The following is a 20970-nucleotide window of genomic DNA, read 5'->3' as shown; positions in this document are numbered from 1 at the left end:
TTGCAAGCTCGAGGGTAAAGCCGTAACAGCCGACAGCAGTCTCTCCAGGAAGGGGAGCAGGTCCAGGAGCCCTCTCTTTGGTTCTCAGTCCAGCAGTTCTTCCTGAACTTGGCTTTCCTTGCTTCTTGCTGTTCCCCAACCCTGCCTCTGAGTGCCCCAAGAAATGCGTCAGCACACAAGCCAGGCAGACTTGCTCCCCTATAGGAGAGGACCACCCTCCAGTAAATATATTATTTGGATACTGAAGGTTCTCTCTGCCTTTAAGCTCTTGGCTGCAAAGTGGACATTAACACGTTGATGTTGAATTCTACCTTGCTACAAGGAGTGCTGTCATCTACATGTTCCATCAGTGGTGCCCTCCCTCGGCCAAGAAGCCTCCTGTACCAGACCATGTACAGGAGCCCTGGCTGTGCCTGCCTCTCCAAGAGGTCCGTAGGTGGCTTACCTTCATGTGGGATTTGAGATTGTCCTTGCGAGCACACCGGAATGGACAGAGCGGACACTGATGACTTTTTAAACCTGTGTGAATCACCATGTGCCGCTTCCAGTAACTCTTCCTTTTTATAACCAAACCACATATTGGACACTGGAAAGGCTTTCCACTTTCCTCTTCTGAGGCTTGGAAGAAGGAGAAAGAAAGGAACATTAAGGAAAACAACAAGGCACGTTGCATCTGGCACTAATTCATATACATTGCCATATAAAAAGCACTAAAAATGATTTGGGGTTTTTTCTTTACAATTCCAAGATTTTATCCATAAGAAAGTTTTAGTACTGCTTTTCTTCAGGTAGGAACCCATATTCATCTAGTCACTTCCATCTGGGCTCCATTTTCCGAAATCTGATCATCCCGCCCTGTGAAACTCTTACTTCCAAAGGCCATCAAACACTAAGGAAGACATCTGCAAAGGGACTTCGCCTGGCCTGTCCTAACTCAGGGCCCAAGGGCACTGTGCACAGTAACAGAAGCCTGAATGCAGGGGCTTTGTTTCCTGAAGGAAACTGTCAGACTTGAGTCCGTGTCTGAATTCCTGAACTTGGAAAACAGTGAGAAATAAAAACAAATCACATGGGACAGAGAATAATGCACTGCTCCACACTGAAAACCAAACAGCTATCATAAACCTCAGTCTCTGAACTTCAATGGAGACAAATTTTCGGATCCGTACTGCTGACTTGTTTAGCTGTGGTTTGAGCAGATGCTGCTGCCAATTTAGCCATCAGGGGGTCTTAAGGTCAGGGTTTTTGACCCTTTTATTTCTGTCCCTCTGGTAGCCACTAACAATATGTGCTGCCTTCGTCTGCACGGTGACTGGGCCTCGCTGCTCACTTTGGGAAGAGCTGCAATGAGGCCACCACAAATGCTCCAATTTTTCCAGAAATTAAACAAACCAACTACCTCCTCCAAATAAAGCTAAGATTCCTTTCAAAGTGAGGCATCTCTGTTGTGACACTATTGCTAAAACTTCTGGTCTACCAACTTACGTTGCTCAGTGCCACACTAGCCTCCGCAACTTGAGGATACAGGGAGTATAAAGAAGCAGAGTTAAGAACTTGGACATTTCTTACTTAATCATAAGGAATCAGAAATATTTCCAAACTGGCTAAGTTACTTGGCATATGCTCACACAATAAAATATAGAAAGCACTTTTAAAAATGAGCTAGATCTAGAGACGATGATATAAAAACATGTCCAGGATATTAGCATTGGTGGATAAAGCAATATACAAAACCACATATCCAGGATGATTCTATTTTTGTTTTCGAAAAAATGAGAATCAATCTCAGCTAAAACCATTGAGTGAAATATTAGCAGCGAGCTTTATAAAGAATGGATCAAGTTGACAACACGTAAAACCACTAATTAATCTTAACATTACTAAAAATGGGACACATACTGTGTGTCATAACAGATACTTCTGATATGCCATCTGTGAAATGTCCTTATAAAAAATTAAACAATCTTCTATATAACTAGCCCTTTATTGGAAATACAATTGATTTTTTTAAAAAGTGTTAAACACACCAACGGGATGAAATCAGCCAAATCCATAATGTATGAATTCCTCAGGACAAACAACCCGGTTTCTTCAACATGTAAATGACATTTTTAAAAAAGAAGAGGTTATGGAAAAATAAGACTTAAGAGATATATACAAAAAACCGCAAGGTGAGAAGCTTGTTTAGATTCTGTTTAAATAAAACAATTGTAAAAGAATATTTCTCAGATAATTGAGGAAATACTGATTATAGCTTGGATATTCCATAATATCACTTAACAATTGTTGCTCCTGTTAGATGTGATAGTGGAATTTTGGTTATTTTTTTAAAGTCCTTATCTGTTGAAGATATATACATGGAAGTATTTACAGGCAAGCAGATATGGTGTCTGGCATTTGCTTTAAAATACTTGAGAAAAAATAAAGGGAGGGAGTGGGGAGAATGGCATGAATAAATGAAACAAACAAAAAACGGTATCTTCTTGTTTGTATGAAAGTTTTCTGGAAGCATACCCTGGAAACCACTAAGCAGTTACCACTGAAGGACTGTGAATTAAAAGGAAGGAATCAGGGAGGGAGACTTCTGTTTTCATTTCATATCCTTTTGTACTGTTTGAATTTTTAAATGTACACGTTACTCTTCTAATTTTAAAAGAAAATATTCCCAAAAGTATACTTTAAAATAATGTCATTGTGTATTTATTGAATCAATTTAGTCTCTACATACAAAGGAACACTTGAAATGGATGGTACCAGAAGGGTTCTGGAATAAAGTCGGGGCATTCCAAAAATGCAGTTTTACTAACACAGGTCTAAGCAATATTGGTTAGCTCAACCATGCAACTTGAAAAAGAATCATGTCTGGAAATTCTACTTGTGATGTGTTCTACCACATGTATTTCCTTTTTTAATTGGGGGGGTAAGAGGAAGTGAGGGTTTCCTTTTACCCTAAGAAGAGCACACCTTGTAGATACATATAAACAAGCATTTTTATTAACCCTCTGTAGCTTTTCTGCTGTCTGTTTTTGTAGATTGCCTCTGCTTATCTGGACCCTATCTGCAATTATGTCTCTCGTCTTCTACCCTTCCTTGTCATTTCCTCCACCCTGATATTCTGATCACGAAGACTACATGATGAACAACAGACTGGAGAGAAAGGACTGAATCAGGCCTCTAGGTGAAATTATTGTCATACACTACAGGGAGAAAATCATAACAACGTCTATTTGGGGTTGTAAGAACATCAAAATAATAGGAAAGAGATAAACAAACAGGCTGTCATTGATCCCCATCTTCAAGAAGTATATCCCACTATCAAATCCCTAAACTGCCTAATTTTACCGAGCTGTCTGGAAGAGAAGAAAAAAACTGAGATGTTTTCCACTGACCTGAGATTTCATGGCACACCACAGGAAGGCAATAAAAAGGGCATTTGCTGAAAAAATGAACACTGCCAGCTTCCCCTAGTTTGCCTTGCCTAATGTGACCAATGTGTTTCCTGTTCTGAGACCCCCCAACCTTCACCCTAATCAACGATTCTTTATTTCAAATGTATCACAGAGTACATTACATTTAAACCCGCATATTATTATTTCATATAAATCCATTTAGCTATGCTTCCTTAGTTTTAATTAACATCAAAATACACGAGTTGGGCACAAATTAGGGTGCACTTGGACTGACTCAAAAAAATTAGAACACACAATGAAGAGAAACTAACTGCAAGAAATATGGTCAAATAGGTACACTACTATAACTTTTGAAATTTTTAACTGATCACAGCAGGATACGACGACAGAAACCAAATGATAAAAGTAACCTGAGCACCATGATTGATTTTCACCTTTGGCCAGTAATCTCCCCTGGTAACATCTGCATTTTTGTTTATGCAAGAAAGAAATTTCATATTTTAGCAGGACGCCCTCCAGGTGTCTATGATATTGTTAACCACTTTAAAGAAGGGAGGAAGTAAGGTTGTATTCTATTTCATATGCCAAACTATTTTCAGGGAACTGACAGCTGTAAATTTCACTCAAATTTAGAACCTAAGGAAATATGACCACTTCCTCAGAATGAACCATACACTCTTGAGGCAATGGGATTGAAATGTTCATAATTTTACCTAGTTTACAATTGCCTAATAAATAACTTTCCCCAAGCATAACACTAGCTAGTTAGTATCACTGCAAACAAAACTAAACTCCACCAAATGCTAAGAGAACCAGTGCAATGAATAGCTGCTAATTTGCTCCTCTGGAGACATATTCTCTTTATAGGCAATAATATTATTGGAATAAACGAAATACTGAATGTACATAAGACACCTGTCACAAAGAAAACAGAAGCTACTTGTAGTAGTTGTTGTTGTAGTAGGAGTAGTGACAATAAACAAACTCTAGACATGCTCTGCAAAGCTGAAAACTCACCATCAGAGCAGATGTAAATTTAAACAACTAACATCACATAATAAATACACGGCTCAGGGCTTGGCCCAACATGGTAGTTTGTCACTGGAGCCAATATGAAACAAAGAAGCAGGAGTACATAGTGTGGCTCAGGTGCGGTCCGGCTCAGCCTAGACAGAATACTGAGGGGCAATTCCAGCTCAGCAGAGAAACAAAGAGACATGGAAAAGACAGAAGAAGAGAGTGGAGGGAGGAATTGGCTGCAATAGGGCCTGGAAGTGCTTACCTTTGTGTCTCCAGCCCCCAAACAATGCCAGGTACAACATATAATTCAGTAAGTGTGTAAGTGTGTATTAGACAGTAAGGAGATAAAGTGATAAAGGTTGGGTTAAGGGAATAGAGAACAGTGAAATCAGGGCTAGAAAGACGCAGGAGGCTGCTAGTAAGTCCCAATGGAACTTGTGTTAGCCCAAGAGTGTATGTACGCTTTTCACATAGTGCGCCAATACACATCCTAAATGAATGGATGGATAAACAGATAAATGTTCATGTACTTAGACCTCAGCTATTTCCAAAAATGAACCTGGAGCAGCTTATATTAAAAACGCATATGGTATGACTACATCATTAATAAAGTACAGTGATATATGTTGAACTATTTATAACAAGCAAGAGCTGCCCAAAGCAGAGATGATCTTGTGGGAGGTTTGATAGTGAATTTTAAGAAGTCACATATTAAACTCAAAAATTGGAAAAAAAAAAAAGTTTGTTTTGAGTTAATAGAGTTTTAAAACACTGAGCAGTAAGTATAAGCAAGGAATTCTAAAACAGGAAAGGATCTTGGAGATCATTCCAAACCAGCTCTGTTTACAGATGAGGACACTTGACTGAGGTGGTATGCTGCAAGTCTCTCTACTAGTTAGTGGCAGGACTGGGATTTCAGCTAATCTCTTCATTTCTTGTTTGGTGCTCTACCCTATTGTCTATGCATAAATCCACAAACAACAAAATTTCATTGGGCTAGATTTTTTTTTTTAAGTCACAGAGGGTTGTAGTAGCTTAACTGCTTTAACACAAAGGTATTTTAAAAACAAATTAACTGTTTTGTAGCCTTTGAAATCAAGTGTCCTGTTGTTCAGTTCTATGTGGTGATTTGCAGCAGGTCAAGATAACTTGCAACTGGGTAGTTTCTGCATATAGACCTTACCTACTCTACACACAGGAGTTCAAGATGCCTGGTGACCCTGGGCCTGCATCATCTGTGCATCATCACAGTCTCCATTCTGGACCTACCAACACTACCAGTGCACATCTGTGTAGGATGCCAACCCATCTTCCTTCGTAACAATACACATGGATTTTAAATCTTTTAACAGAATTTCTTTGTCATGTGTCTCAAATGCTATTTCATGGCAACAAAAACAACCTAGGTTAGCAATGGATGTCCCTGAGTTTATCTGTGATTATGGATGCTGACTTTATTAATGCCTATTTTAACTAGTAAGTATTCAGAGAAGTCTGATACCTATAGCCATACTATGTTTAAATCACTGGGAAAATATAATTGAGATTAATGACAGACAGTTCCAAAAATCTTGGTTAAAAAGCAAATTTTCTAAACAAGTTCATGTATGAGATCATTCTCAGATTAAAGCTTATTAAGACTTATGGCTGGGCCCAGTGGTTCATGCCTGCTATCCCAGCACTTTAGGGGACCGAGGCAGGCAGATCACTTGAGGCCAGAAGTTCAAGACCAGCCTGACTAACATGGTGAAATCCCATCTCTACCAAATATACAAAAATTAGGTGGACTTGGTGGTGCCTGCCTAGTCCCAGCTTCTCAGGAGGCTGAGGCACAAGAATTGTTTGAACCTGAGAGGCGGAGGCTACAGTGAGCCGAGATCATGCCACTGCACTCTAGCCTGGGTTACAGAGCGAGACTCTGTCACAAACAAACCAAGAAAAGACTTATTATAATAACCATGGGCCTAATGGAACTATCAGGAGAGGCGATCTCCTCCCCAGACTTTGTATGCTTTGCAATAATTTTAATAATATCACATAAATGTGAAAGAAAACAGCAGCCAGAAACCCCCTACGTATTGATCCACAGGAAATATTCTTAGTTCTCAGCTGTACAAGACCAGGTTGCTTCTAAGAATATTTACATTTTATTCAGTACAATAAGATGTTTTGGAGACCCTCTCTCTGAAACTCTCCCTGTTATTTCTTTTAACTCAGAGTCTGGCATCCTGGGAATCTTGTTGGCCTTCTACAAGAAACTTTGTCTTTAAAATCAAAACTATTTGTTTTATTTTTAGCTGCAACAGAACAGTAGCTTCAAAGAGAATTCAGTCAATGTGTGACATTTATCTTTATAGCAAACGGACATAATCTTCCCTCTATCGTGTCCGCTTTCAGAGGAGCCGTGTAGCATGTGCTGGGGGCACAGGGTCACATGAAAGAAACCTCCCCCTCAAGTGTCACATCTCTCTTGCAGGGCGAAAAAGCTGTCGAGTGGTGGACTCTTTAAGGAATTAAATACACCATGACCTGGCAACCACTGAATCCTGTTCAAAAAAGAATAATAAGGCCAAACCTAAAAGACAATTTTTTTTCATGGTTTGGACTTCCCTCGACCTAAAGAAGGTCAAAGAAATGCTGGTGTCTAAATTACTCAAGGCAGGATCAGCTTTTCTAGCATATATCTCTTTGTAACTTAAGAATCAACTTCATATGCCCTTTTTTTGGCAACATTTTGAGAAATCGCTTTTTAAAAATGCAATCCCTGCATCAGGATGGTGTGTAGTTTATTTTTGTGGCTTTTTGTTGTTGTTGTTGAGGTGGTTATTATTTGTTTACTTAGTTATTAGGCAACAGAAACTCTTTTCCCTGTTGTGAGAGGCCAGTCCACCTATGTATTTTGAATCAAATTAAGATTTCCTTTTAAGGGAGAGGAAAAACAATCAAGACAAATGTTCCGAAACAGGGATGATGGCTCTCACATTTCCATAACGCTTCTTACGTAAATTAAAGGTATATCCCAATCCAGCCCCAGGTGGCCCCCAAACCAACAGTATAATGTGTGGAAGGTGGGGGATGGAGGGGGAGGAAAGGAAAAGGAGTCAGGGAGGGTGGAGGAGACAGATGGAGATGACCCACCTTTCCTTCCACTCCTGAGATGCCAATATCAGTGATCCCCAGTAACACCAAATCATGTACCCATGATACAAAGACAAATAACAAAATCAGATACTCTATGAACTCCTTATGAACCCATAATCTAGCTAGGCTGCTGAGAAGTAACGATATTCACTTTAACTGGAAAGAGTGCGGGCATCCCCTTTTCTGTTTCCAATCCATACAATAACAAACAACTTGAATGTAGGATGTGTCTACTTGGACGTATGGAATATTTTTTGAGTAACAATTTCAAGGGTCCTCATTTTCTTGGCAGTGATCTTTCCTCATGCATGAGTTTTACAAAATGAAAGATTTTTTAAATAAAATTACTCTGCTGATGAAGCTGCTTCTCCAAGTCTTGGACTGTGAACAGAGGCACATTGAAATGGGGGATCGGGGTGGGGAGGCCTTAGGTACAAGTCAATCAGCAGAGGTTTCTATAACCCAAAGCTGAGACATTCCTTTCCCTCCTCTTTCAGTTTGAACATTCTGAACATCCACTGATTAAAATATTAAGTGTTTCACCAATAGAATAAATTTAGTAAAAAGCAAAGTAAGAAACGATTTCTTATAGATCTCCTATATTAAATTCTTCTGAGAAGCCCACTGAGTTGCTGGCATAGATTAAATGCATTTAAACCAAAAAAGGAACACGGCTTTTCCCTCGGGTGTATTTCCTACAACAAAACAAACAAAAAGTCTACCATTCACTGGAAGCTCATGACCTCTTTCTCATCTTTATATGCATCTAGTCGTTTCAGGGAAAAAAATTATAATCACAACCATTGTTGGTTATACCCAAGACTACTTTAATATGACAAAGCCGCTACAGTTTGGCCTTCAGGAGACATGGTTTTATCAGTCACTTCTTTCCAAGTCTTCAGTCAACTAAAGTTTAATATTAATTTTGTATAAGCTATTCCAAGTAACTAATGTCCAGATGAATTTATACTAGAAACACCATTCACACATTATTCAATAACTAGATGTGCAGAATATATATATATAATTATTATTTTCATTTTTTCATTTTTTATTTTTTTGAGACAGAGTCTCACCCAGGCTGGAGTGCAGTGGCACGATCTCAGCTCACTGCAACCTCCGCCTCCCAGGTTCAGGCAATTCTCCTGCCTCAGCCTCCCGAGTAGCTGGGATTACAGGCATACACCACGATGCCCGGCTAATTTTTGTATTTTTAGTAGAGACGTGGTTTCACCGTATTGGTCAGGCTAGTCTTGACTCCCTGATCTCAGGTGACCCACCTGCCTTGGCCTCTCAAAGTGCTGGGATTACAGGCGTGAGCCACTGTGCCCAACCTAAAATTATATTTCGTATATAGCCATATCTTTCTTTCTACCACTATCCCTAAATGAAATTTCTATAAGTCAGGGGTGATTTTTTTTCATGTAAAATTACCCCAGCCTCCTTTGCTTTTCTCCTTGTTTCCTAATTTTACCCATTTCTCTCTTTATTTCACCAGATGGCAGGTGAGAAGAGAGGAGAAATGAAATTGATAAACCTTCTAGGATTTTATTGACATTTCAGAAACTCTGGAGTGAACACTTTGGATCACTGAGAGCCATAAAAGTCCCAGATACACATTTTCCTCGTTGTCTTCTGCTGTTGACTCAAGTTTTGAAGTAATTATAATTAGCGCATATAGCTCACTCAGCAATTTAAATGGAAATTTGTCATAAATGCATCAAATTGATGTTAACTGAGATCGTTCAGTCAATTATTTGCCATTCCAAACCCTCTTCATCACTGTTGCTGCAAATAATCAAAAGTTGGCTAGACACACACAATGGCAGTGTTTGTACCAATGAGGACACACATAACCTACTTCCTGCTCCAGTCTGGCAGAATATCCTTAAGAGACATCTGAAACCCCAACATGCATCCCCAGGAACATGTATTTATCATGCACATGATTTAAAAGCAAACCAGAACAAGAAATGATGTTTCCTCTGTGAGAATTCAAGTGACTAAATTTCTCCCTCAGATGAATAATTGTGAATACCAATGTCCTATATGACAGTGATTTCTCCTTCGGAAAGACTGCCTCCACTAGAGAAACCTTAGGATTCAAATTTTCCACATGCATATTCCTTCGGAATTGGATTGGATTTGACTTAAATAAAGCATTCACAGGAAATGTGTTGATTATGTTTGATTGACAATCTTTTTTAGAGTTCTTACAGGACAAGAAATTGTAGAAGAACAGGATACGTGAAAAGGGCTTAAATTCCACAAAAAAGTAATAAAAATGCTAACATAAAAGTATATGGTGTGATAAATTAGGGCAGAGTAGTTCCTGATTGTACAAAAGTCCATTTGTGATGGAGGCAGCAGGAGTGTGGGCTCTCCGTTGTCCACTATTTCAAAAGCAGTGGGCTTTTTCCCCCCCATGTTCAGTGATGCCATGCACTCCATGACAAAGATGCTTTGATCTTCCCCCATTAAATATATCTTGTATAGACCTAGCCTGAACTTAGTAAGAAAAAAAAAATCATTTGTATGAAAGGGAGGAAATGCTGTATGTCTCTAAGATTATTCACTACCTTTCAAAAGGGAAGCTATTTGTGAAGTCTTTGTGTAATACGTAGACGAAAGACTACTATGCTGCTTACTTAAAGTATTTTTGTTGTGCTCTTGCGTTTTTATTCTTGTCTCAGATCAGATGGGGAACCCAACTGAAAAAGGCAAAGAACTTTAAGACATGGCGGCTGATAGTCAAAAGGACTTACACGATGATCGAAAGAAAAGATGCCATACCTGAATTGGAGGGTTTAGAAACTCTTCCCTTAGGAACTGGGAGTAATAATAATTCCAGAGATTGTGGTGGTGGTGGTGGAGGTGGTGGAGGTGGCGGTGGAGGAGGCGGAGTGACTTTTTCTGGTTTCTTCTCTGAAGGCGGGGGCGGTAGAGGGTCCTCAGGCAGCAGCGATGATTTCTCAGCCAGAAGACTGCCAGCAGCCCTTGCGGCCACCTCCTTCAGAAGGGCCGCTGAGGAGGTCATAGAAGCCAGGGAAAGGAAGGAGCTGGCGGGAGGAGGGTGCTCCTGACCGGGAGTCAAACTTCTCTCACTGACCTTCTTGGACAAAGCGGCCAAGGTAGAACTGGCAGACTGGGAGCTAAAAGGGGAGGAAAAGGACTCAAATCGCATGGTCTCCTCAGTCCTGGTGAGAGATTTGTCCTGCAGAACGGCATTGGCTGCAGCTTTCAGTTTTAGGATGGCTGAATCCGGAGACAAGCTGCAGGCGGTGGTTGAGTTTGGCAACCACTTACCTTGATTCCATATAAAACGGTTACTTGGAGTGTATTGGTCATTCTGTTCCTGCTTCTCGGCCAACTTCCTGGCCAGAACACTGAGCTGCTGGGCGTGGTGGGAAGGCGGGGAAAAGGAGAGGTTTGAGCCAACGTTTACGGGGGAATCCACTCTGCCATTGGCCGTGGCTGCGGCATCGAGTTTGAGGGAACCAGCCTCCAGCAGCCGCCTCAAGTTGCTGCTCAGGGGCTTGTTGGAGCCTGGGTCATCTTCACACAAAGAAGACACTCCCGGGGAGAGGTGATCTTGACACTGCAGTGAGTCTCGCAGGACCTCACCGTCCAGTGCCACCAGCTCCAATGTGTGGCTGCTGGGAGTCGCGCTTCCCAAGGAGGTGTCGGGGGACGTGGACTGCTCCTGGATCCGGTCCTCCAGCGACAGCTTATAGTTCTCCTGGACTTCCCCATAGGATGCTTCTGACGGAGTCTCTGAAGAGTTTCCATACCAGTGTTCTCCTTCACTGAGCTCTCCCTCCGCCTCTTCCTGCCTACTAACATCTGGGGAGAATTAAGAAGATCAGGTTTACTCCCAAAGTGAGCAATAAGTCAGTCTCAAGACATTCAAATGGAGTTGATGACATACTTTCTCTTCCCTTCCACCCAAGAACCAAAGGAAAGGTGGCAACAGCCTTAACAGAATGTCAAATGCTGAATCAAACAGACTTGGCAGAAGGCTTGAAAAAAGTAAAAAAAATGCTAAACAGGCAAAGGTAAAAACACACCCACGTAGTCCAGGTAAGTTGAAATGGAAAAGGAAAAAGAAAAAATGGATCTGGTAAAGAGGTAACTAGAAGAAGAAACTGCTATTTTCAGTGAATGGGGGGAAATGGAAAGCCTATATCCTTGTGAAAAACTAGCACTGTATGTTTAGCACTGTGACAGAATGAGAGGGGCAGGCTGGCATAGTGGGACACAGACCGTGAGACACAGACAGTGGGAAGCGCTTCCCTACTTTCTACCTGGGTGACTCTAGGCAAGTCATTTAGCTGGTCTGAGAATCCACTTCCTCCAATATAAGATGAAATTCTTTTTTAAAAAAGCTTATCAAAAATGTAAATAATACCTGTTTAACTCACTTCACCAGTTGTTATGGAGCTTAAGTCATAATAACCATCTGATCATGTTTTGAAAACAGTCAAGTACTGTATAAAATTGGATTGCATTAGCAAACACTATTCACATTTCTGACTTCTGACTGCGACAATACTCCCATGTTATGCATGCTACCTATTTGAGGGACCTCCATTTCTGACTTCTGACTGCGACAATACTCCCATGTTATGCATGCTACCTATTTGAGGGACCTCCATTTCTGACTTCTGACTGCGACAATACTCCCATGTTACGCATGCTACCTATTTGAGGGACCTCCATTTCTGACTTCTGACTGCGACAATACTCCCATGTTACGCATGCTACCTATGTGAGGGACCTCCATTTCAGTCACCAACATGCTTGCCATCTTAGGCAGCGATTAGGAATCTGTTCCCTCCCTCCACTAAGAGTCCCTTTTCGTTACTTTCTATTTATCGACCCACCGCTACCACTCCCATGTGCCAGTTAGGCAGGCTCCTTGCATTCACAAGCCCTGCCACTTTTCTGCCTTTGCTCACAATATTCCTTCTATCTGAAATATCTTTCCCCAGAAAAGCTGACTGTCCAATTCTACTTACACTTCAACATCTGGCTCAAAGGTTTCTTCCTTTTGATTCTCCCTGGAACTCTCAGTCAGAATGAATTTCTCCTTCTTATTCCCTCATTTAACAGATAAATACAACTGTATACTACATGCCAAGCATGGTTCTAGATTGCCTAGGTTGTTCTAGATTGAGTAACATTGAACAAAACTAAGATGCTGCCTTCTTAGAGCTTACATTCCAGTGAGGGAAGACATGGGTCAAACAAAATTAATAAATGAGTAAATCACATAGTATCCCGGAGGGTGATAAGTCCTATGGAAAACCACATAGGGCAGGACATGGAGAATGGGGAGTAATGGGTGGGAAGACAGCTGCAATTTTAAATGGTGGTCAAGGTGGAGCTTCACAGATGTGGTGACATTAGAGCAAAGATTTGAAGGAAGTGAGAAACTGACCATGCACAGGGAGAATCACTGTGAAGGCCCTGCTGTGGGAACATGCCTGGCACATCCATAGAACAGCACTGAAGCTATTGTGCATGGAGTGCAGTGAGTGAGGTCAGAGCAGTGACACAGGAGGTCAGAGAATACCATGAGTGTGTGTGAGCATATGTATGGCAGTGTGTGTGTGTGTGTGCACATGTGTGTGTGTGTGTGTGCATGCACTGTGGTGCAGGAATGAGGTCACGCAGATCCACAGGACATTGTGAGCTGCAGAAGAGTCTTCTGCATTTGGCAGAATTGGGGACCACTGGAGGGTTTGTGGCAAGGGAGTGTTATGACGTGACTTATGTTGTCAAACCTTTGTTCTGGCTGCTGTGTGGGAAACACGACTCCAGGTACAAGAAGGAGCACAAGGAGGTCCGCTAGGAGGCCAGAATCCAGGTGGGGATTATGAAGGCTCAGCTCAGGATTGCAAGGGTTGAGAAGTGACCCAATTAGATGCATATTTTGATTGCAGAGCCAACATTCTCATATTTTGTTTATATTGACTTTATGTTACTCTAAATTATCTGTCTGCTGTTGGCTTCCCTTCTAAAGTGGTGCTCCTAGAGGGCAGGAATTGTATTTTATTATCTACATATTCCACACTTGTGCCTAGCACAATGTCTGGTCCCTAGCAGAGTTCCATGTATCTGTAGGAATTAAACCAAAATCCCTCCTTGTGCCAAGTTTTGTCATATAACATGCTGTTTCTTTTTGACATAGAAATAACTAGAACTAGTAATGCATAAACTACACACTAATACATTGATCTTCCCATGCTATTTAGAGAAGAAATGTCACAAATGACAAATTTTCTTTCACAAAGCTAAAATTCTGCAGCTCCTTCCTGAGATTCTTTATTAAGTTATCAAGAAAATGTAAAATATCAAATGGAATTTGCTGGGAAAAAAGCAGATAAAATTGAATTTTCTCTGTTAAAAACAGTCTAGTTCTTTGTGATCTGCCACATTTCCTTCTTCCCACTTGATTTCAACATTTTTCATCTTTCCTAAAATAGGCGGAGACCCTAAACTCATCATTTCCCCAGTGGCTTCTTGGAGAGATGCTTTTTACCAAACACCAAGCAGTCAACACCAATTTCAACAATAGGGCTAATTTTTTGTTTCTTTGGCAAACCACCTTTCTTGATTGCAGATTAAACACCTCATCCTTCAATAGAATCACATAAGAAGTATTCTACAAATAGTAAGTCAAAAGTTTAAAAATCCCTACAGTAAGAATTTGTTGAGTATCTGCTCAAAGAATCTTTTCTTTAATCTTTATTATTAAATGAAGTACATTCACTAAGTGAAGTAAAGGGAAAACATATTATTCAAATTTAAATACTTCTAGGTCATATGTGTGTCATACCAGAGTAGCTCTAGATGTCAAGAATGGTCACAAACTAATGCAGTAGGGTCACCTAACAACATACATAAAATCTAGGTTTCGAGAACCACAAGAAGTTACAACCACACATCCAATCTTATCACTTTACTCAGACTATTAAATATGTTTAATTCAAGGTTACTGGCTGAATCAAAGACACACGACCATGTAGAGCTAATGCAGAAACCAAGAACCCCAAATCTCTCAGTAACTCAGTGCTTCTCTGCAAGGCTCCACTGCACAATCTGCAGACAGAACCTCTGAATAGCAACTTCTAGAGAGCTCTGAGCAGCTGCTCACCCCCTTTCCATTCCCCCATCCTTCCTGCCAGCCTCTTGAATCAGAAATCAGCAAGGGATTCTCTTAGATAAGGACAGTATTCACTCTTTATCTTGAGCTAAATCATTAAGGGGTGAGTACTCATTATTTCTGTACTCTAATCTCTTTATTCCCATTCTGGTTCTTTGTTGCAGCCCAAAAGGATATTCAAATGCCTAAAGAATTTAGCACTTCTACTTGCAAAGTGCCAAAAGCAAAGCTTAATTCCCTAACCCCCTCCACACCCTCAGTGAGCAAGAATATTCCCCCTCCAAACATACTGAAACAGGTGAGTGTGCAAACAGGTAAGTGTGCCAAAGGCTAAAGAAACATTCAATTCAGGCTCTAATCCTACCAAACAGTGATAAAGATGTCTGAACATTCTTGAAAGATACAACAGCTAATATCTACATTTAAGGCAACTTTCCTATCCTTGCCAAAACGCAAATTCAAAACAAATAACTGAGTAAACAAAGTATTTCTTAAACAGAAGTGTTTATAGCTCCTAAAATGCCTGGATAATTTCTCAGCCATCCATCTCTGTTGTTTGCAGATTCGACCACTGATATACACACACTTCTAGACTGCAAGAAAACTTGGATGCCTAAAGACTATCTCTTGGCTGGGTTTGGTGGCTCACATCTGTAATCCCAGCACTTTAGTAAACTGAGGAGGATGGATCATTAAGTCAAGAGTTTGAGACCAGCCTGACCAACATGGAGAAACCCTGTCTCTACTAAAAATACAATATGTTAGCCAGCCATGGTGGCATGCACCTGTAGTCCCAGCTATTCAGGAGGCTGAGGCAAAAGAATCCCTGGAACCTGGGAGGCAGAGGTTGCAGTGAGCAGAGATCATGCCACTGCACTCCAGCCTGGGCGACACAGTGAGACTCTGTCTCAAAAATAAAAAATAAAAAGAATATCTCTTAAATTCGTAATACTCTATTAATCACTTTTCTGAAGATGCCGCTACTGAAATTGAGGTTATTCAACAAATAAGTTACCATATAATTTTAATGCGCGGCCTAGAAAGAGAAAGAGCAGGAACTTGAAGAGAAACATCTGAAATTATTCTGGCAATACCTGAGGTCAAATAAATGGTGGGGGTAGCTTTTTGAGAAATGAATGCAAGATAAATGAGGATGTACAGAGGGTGGGGAAAAATCTTAAGAAGCTCAAACAAATATGTCTGTGTTCACAAAACAGCAAGGATTTTCTCCCACTTTTTTTTTTCTTTTTTGCCTGCTGGGCTTCTCTATTTTCCTGTTCAATCTCATCAAGAAGGAGTTCTTGAAGGCTGCAGTGGTCCAGCTATGGTGAGCTCCCCTTCTACAGAGTCTATAGGACAACCTGAACCTTTTCTAGCCTGGAATTTCCTTTCACACTACATTGTAAGAAAAGGTTCTCTCATTGGGAAGCTCAAAACAAAGCATGCCTGAAATCTAGAGGATGAATTTGCTGGACACAACAAACTTGAGAATATGCCAGCCTTGAATTTTGTGTCTCTCTTTCACAATCTGAGAAGTCTCAGGCAGCAAGACACCTCCATTTTCCAGTCTGCCAACCACAGAGCAGCACCACATAAGCCGGGGTCCTGGAAATGCCTCCTGCAGTACAGTGACTGTGGATTTCACAGCTTTCTTAACTAAGGCTTCCCGGGGAAGCCTCTGAATGGCCAAAGTAAATAACTTCTTTGTAAATACATTATTTTTAACCTCCAGAGAAGAAAGCTATTTTCATTGCTAATTTTACAACAACCTCTGTCTCTGACTGTCAGGTTCACACTCATTCTTGTCAATTTTACACAACAGTCTGTTTTTGTGTGTGTTTTCCCTTAAAATCAGAAACACAAAGAATTAAGAATAGCAATGGTGCAATTACAGAATGAAAATATGCTGAATAAATTTTGTTTCCATGTGGCGAATATTTCTCCTTTGGGGAAAACAAAACAAAATTCCACTACCTAACACATTTATTTATAATTCAGTTCTCAAGCAGCAACTCGGTAACTTGATATCTACAACTCTTGCTGCATTCTCAGTAGAGAATGTCTTTTCAACTCAATTCCTTTTTGGCTTGACAGTTTTAATCAGATGCATTTAATTGGACCAATATACAACTCAGAGCATCCTCGTTCAGAAAGATTGGGAATGCAGAGTGAAAAAATATATAAGAAAGAAACACCTATTAATTTTCATGCTTTTTGGTTGAAGCAAGTGGGGAAGGAAGCCTAAATGTCCCATTTCTAAATCTACTCACAAACTATTCCCACCAGTCACCTACATGAATAGTCAGTCCACATGAATCTAGCCAGCAGGTGTTAATAAGAACAGGACCCAAATTCTTAGGACTCACCTGGTCAATTCTCTAACAATCAGTGTCTCCAGCACTCTCTTCTTGTGACCACAGGTATGATCACCTGGTACCTACCAACCAACCTTCTGGTTTATTTTCATGTAAAAATCTTTTAAGTTTTTCCTTTCCTACTTATACACCTCTAAACCTAAATATCTATGCCAATTAAGATGGTAAATTAGCATTATCAGTTATACCCATAAGTACTACAAATCAACCTTTACATGCAGTTTACCATAAAAGTAGTTTGTAAAGTTTAATACAAAAGTTATTAGCAAAACCAGTGCTAATAATTGACTTATTTCAACAAGCATTTACTGATCACCTACTATGTTCAGGGAACTGTTCCCCACAAAGGGAAACTCAGAGACACGACAATCTCTGACATAAAAGTTTACAATCAACAGACGAATGAGGGTTTCACAAGCATTCAAAGCATAATGACTGGTGCCACCATACAAAAACAGCAAGGGTTGTGTGAGCACAAAAGAGGGAATAATTAACTCCAGCAATGCAGGTGGCTTTGAAAATGGATCTTAAACGATGAAGGCTATTTTAATGGTAGACAGAAATTCATTTACAAGTAGCCTTGCTCCTCTGCAAACTATCAAAAAGGAAATATGCCAGTCATGGAGCTAGCTAATATTCAAGTGATCCATGTTGGATAAATTAACCCAATGAAAAAATTTTATATTCTTATAAAATACACTATCTTCATATCTTAAAAATATACTATGTATTGATTTGTCAAAGGTAGACCTTACCAACTATTTTATCATACTCACTAGTTTTGAAATCAAACTATACATTATAAATACCTGGAGGAAGGGCTATGAGTTAGTCATTTTTGTGTTCCTTCTCGATGCCCTGCTCATAGTAGGGGTATCTGGGCTCCTGTGGTTGTAAATGACAGAAAACCAGCAGAACCGCATGAAGCAGGGAGGGAATTTTCTCAGTTCCTGTACCAAACAATAAAAGGGGCACAATGGAGCCAGCATCAGATAGGATGTCGAAAGCACCATCAGGGCTCTCTCTCATTCGCCTCTAGTCTCTTCCTCTCTGGCCACTTTTCCCAGGAGGCTGAAAACCTGGCTGCAACCGGTTCTGGGTTTTCACTCTCAATGACTTCCCACTAGAGAAAGGTCTTTCTGCCTCTGATTGGCCTGTTGGAGGTCATGTTCCCCTTCCTGGGCCTATCACTGAAGCCAGGGGGCGGGTTCTACAATGGGCTCAATGTGGGTCACAGAAGAAAGGAGAGGGAAGAGGTATCAGGAAGACAAAGGCAATGACCTCTATAACGTTTAATAAAGGTTTCTTCTGCCGCATATCAGGCTGTTCTGAACCAATTTTATGATGCTAAGCATAAAACACATCCGCATTTAGGCCGGTTTTACTTGCCAAGTTTTAAATTGTCCCTTTGTAGCCTGAAAGCCTTAGCACATCCCCCACACCAGGTCTGCCTGAAACTAAGAGACCTCTCGCTTCTTCAGGGCTCCAAGTCCACAGTCTGAGGTAAACGCACGGCCAGCAATCGGCTCCACAGGACAGAGACTTAGAGATTACAGTTATCAAAACATGGATGCCCAGGACGCCCAACTGCTGTCAGCGTGGCCAGGAAGAAAATGTAAGAACTGCTAGTTATTTAAAACTGCCAGGGTGGAGAAGACAACCAGATTCCTGTCACCAGTCCAGCTAGGGAAAAGGTGCCGCAAAGGCATGAGGAAATGAGAGGAAGTCTGGAGAGCAGAAGAGTCCACAGGCAGAGAGCCGGGGGGCTCCTGGGTCAAGACGAGCATTTGGCACACAGCAAAATTGTCAAATCATTCTCCTAAATGACTGTGAGTAAAATAAAGGTAACACAAATGAACACATCACTCCTCTACAGAGTGAGTTCCAAATAGTAGCTAAGTCAGTCTCAGCATTCTCATATAAAGTACTTAGATCTAACATGGCCCAGGAGCTGCCCGAGCTCCTCCCTCAAGCTGCCCAACTCAGCAGGAATGGCAACTCCCCCATTCTTCCAATTGCTTAGTCCCAAATCCATGCCACCTCTCTGGACTCTCCTCTTTCTCTTGAACCCCACATCTAATTCATTCTCAGATTCTGTTAGTTCTACCTTCAACAGAGGTACCAAATCTGGCCACTTGGCACCATTTCCACCACTGCTAACCTGGTACCCAGTGCTGCCATCCCCCACGTGTACTAAGGCTGTAGCCTTCCAACTGGTCTCCTTACTTCCCAATCTTGCTCCATCATTCTCAATCAGCAGCCAGAGGACATTCTCAAAAATAGTATGTCAAATTCCATTACTCCCATCCCCAAAGCCTCCACAATGGTTTCCCACGGTTCTCAGAATAAAACACAAAACTCTTACCTGGACCTCAAGGCATCCCTAATCCGTCTCCTGGTGACCTCCTTTCCTAACACTCTCCCTTACTAGGAAAATAAGCTCCTGCCTCAGGGCCTTTGCAATTGCTCTTCCTTTGCCTGAAATCCCTTTTCCCACACAACAGCCAGGAGCCTGAGTCGCCTACTTCCTTAGGTCTGCCCTCAAGCCTCACTGTTTTTAGAATACAAGCTTTGAGAGAGGGCTCTGTTTTGGTTGCTACTGCAGCCTCAGCATTTAGGATGGTACTGAACACAGAGCAGACACTCAATTATTATTTGTCCAGTGCATAAATGAAATGGAAGAATAGGCTGAAAAATCACAAAGGTAACACGTCAGTAATGGAAATGAGAACTATTTTCAAAATTATAAATTATATTGCTATTTTTCTCATGTGAGTCAAACATGGAACAGGGAAAAAGCCTGTTTTGCAAACTTCCACCAGTTTCCTCAATGGCCAAGAAAGAACAGCACTGCAGGGGAACTTGGGACTAAAGTTGCGGCCCCCTCTAAGAAGCCCCCACTTTCTTTGAGTTTTAGCTTAACATTTCAAGTGAATTCTGCATTCTACTCTATACATAGCTGTGCCTTCAAGGAAACTTTATTCTCTAGAAAGACGCAACCTGCTTCTCCAGGTACCCACCTGCTTTGGAGAAACATATACCTTATTTGCAGAAGCAGGAATGTATAAAAATACCTAGCACAATGCCAAGAGCTCAATAATGGGTGACTATCATTATTACTGCTATTACAAACCAGAAAACAGTACTAGACCTATTACCTCCACTTTCAAAGACAACAGGGAAGGTGCAGAGGATAAAGTAACTTGCCAGTATGATACAATTAATCTGTAAGATATCAAAAACTATTCATTTGTATTTCAATTTTGTTGTATGAATCATTTTAGAGATGAAAAAGCCTTGGAAATCTAGTCTATATGGCTAGTTTCTAGTTAGAGGCCTAGAGAGGGCCAGAGATTCGCCCAAGGTCCCATAGATGATTTTCAAACATAGGCAGTGCTAGAGCTCAGATGTCCCAATACTACTAAACTATGGTACCTTTCAATCCACATTAAGTGAATTAATGAATGAATTCTAGAACAAGCCCTGGCATACAGCAGGTTCCCAATAAACATTTGTTGAATGAATGTATAGTCATGAAAATACATCTGGAGCTATGATAGATGTTTTCGTATTCATCAGCAAATCTCGTCCTCACAGTAATTTTATATGGGAAACCAAACTCTTCATTTTACAGACCAGAAAATCAAAGTTCCAAAAAGTTAATGGTTTACACAATATGCATGCTTATTGAGGGACAAAGCCAAGTTGAAACCCAAATATTCAGAACTTCTGACAATATGTGAACAGCTTGACAAAAAGTAATTTTTCAGGTAACCAAAAATTACCAAAGCAGCATCAAGTACTCAAGATTTTTTAAATTTTATTTTGGTGGGATTTAAAAGTGCAAACACACTCA

At 40.7% G+C, this 20970-nt stretch overlaps 1 protein-coding gene across 10 annotated transcripts in view; it reads right to left on the bottom strand.

The window, feature by feature from the left end:
* The window catches only part of ZNF827 (zinc finger protein 827), a 177431-nt gene that overhangs the window by 129872 nt on the left and 26589 nt on the right, over window positions 1-20970 (bottom strand). For all 10 annotated transcript variants that reach the window (XM_012453999.2, XM_012454000.2, XM_012454002.2 and 7 more), the window contains exons 2-3: window positions 10365-11414; window positions 446-618 (exon numbers count right to left, since the gene is read on the bottom strand). In XM_012453999.2, coding sequence (XP_012309422.2) covers window positions 446-618; window positions 10365-11414 — 1223 coding nt within the window. The remainder of the gene's footprint in view (window positions 1-445; window positions 619-10364; window positions 11415-20970) is intronic.

The sequence above is a fragment of the Aotus nancymaae genome, unplaced genomic scaffold, assembly GCF_030222135.1.
Source record: "Aotus nancymaae isolate 86718 unplaced genomic scaffold, 86718_ANA_hifiasm-v0.15.2.pri h1tg000033l, whole genome shotgun sequence".
NCBI lineage: Eukaryota > Metazoa > Chordata > Mammalia > Primates > Aotidae > Aotus > Aotus nancymaae.
The sequence above is the reverse complement of the archived record's forward strand: the minus strand, read 5'-3'. Positions and strand labels throughout refer to the sequence as shown.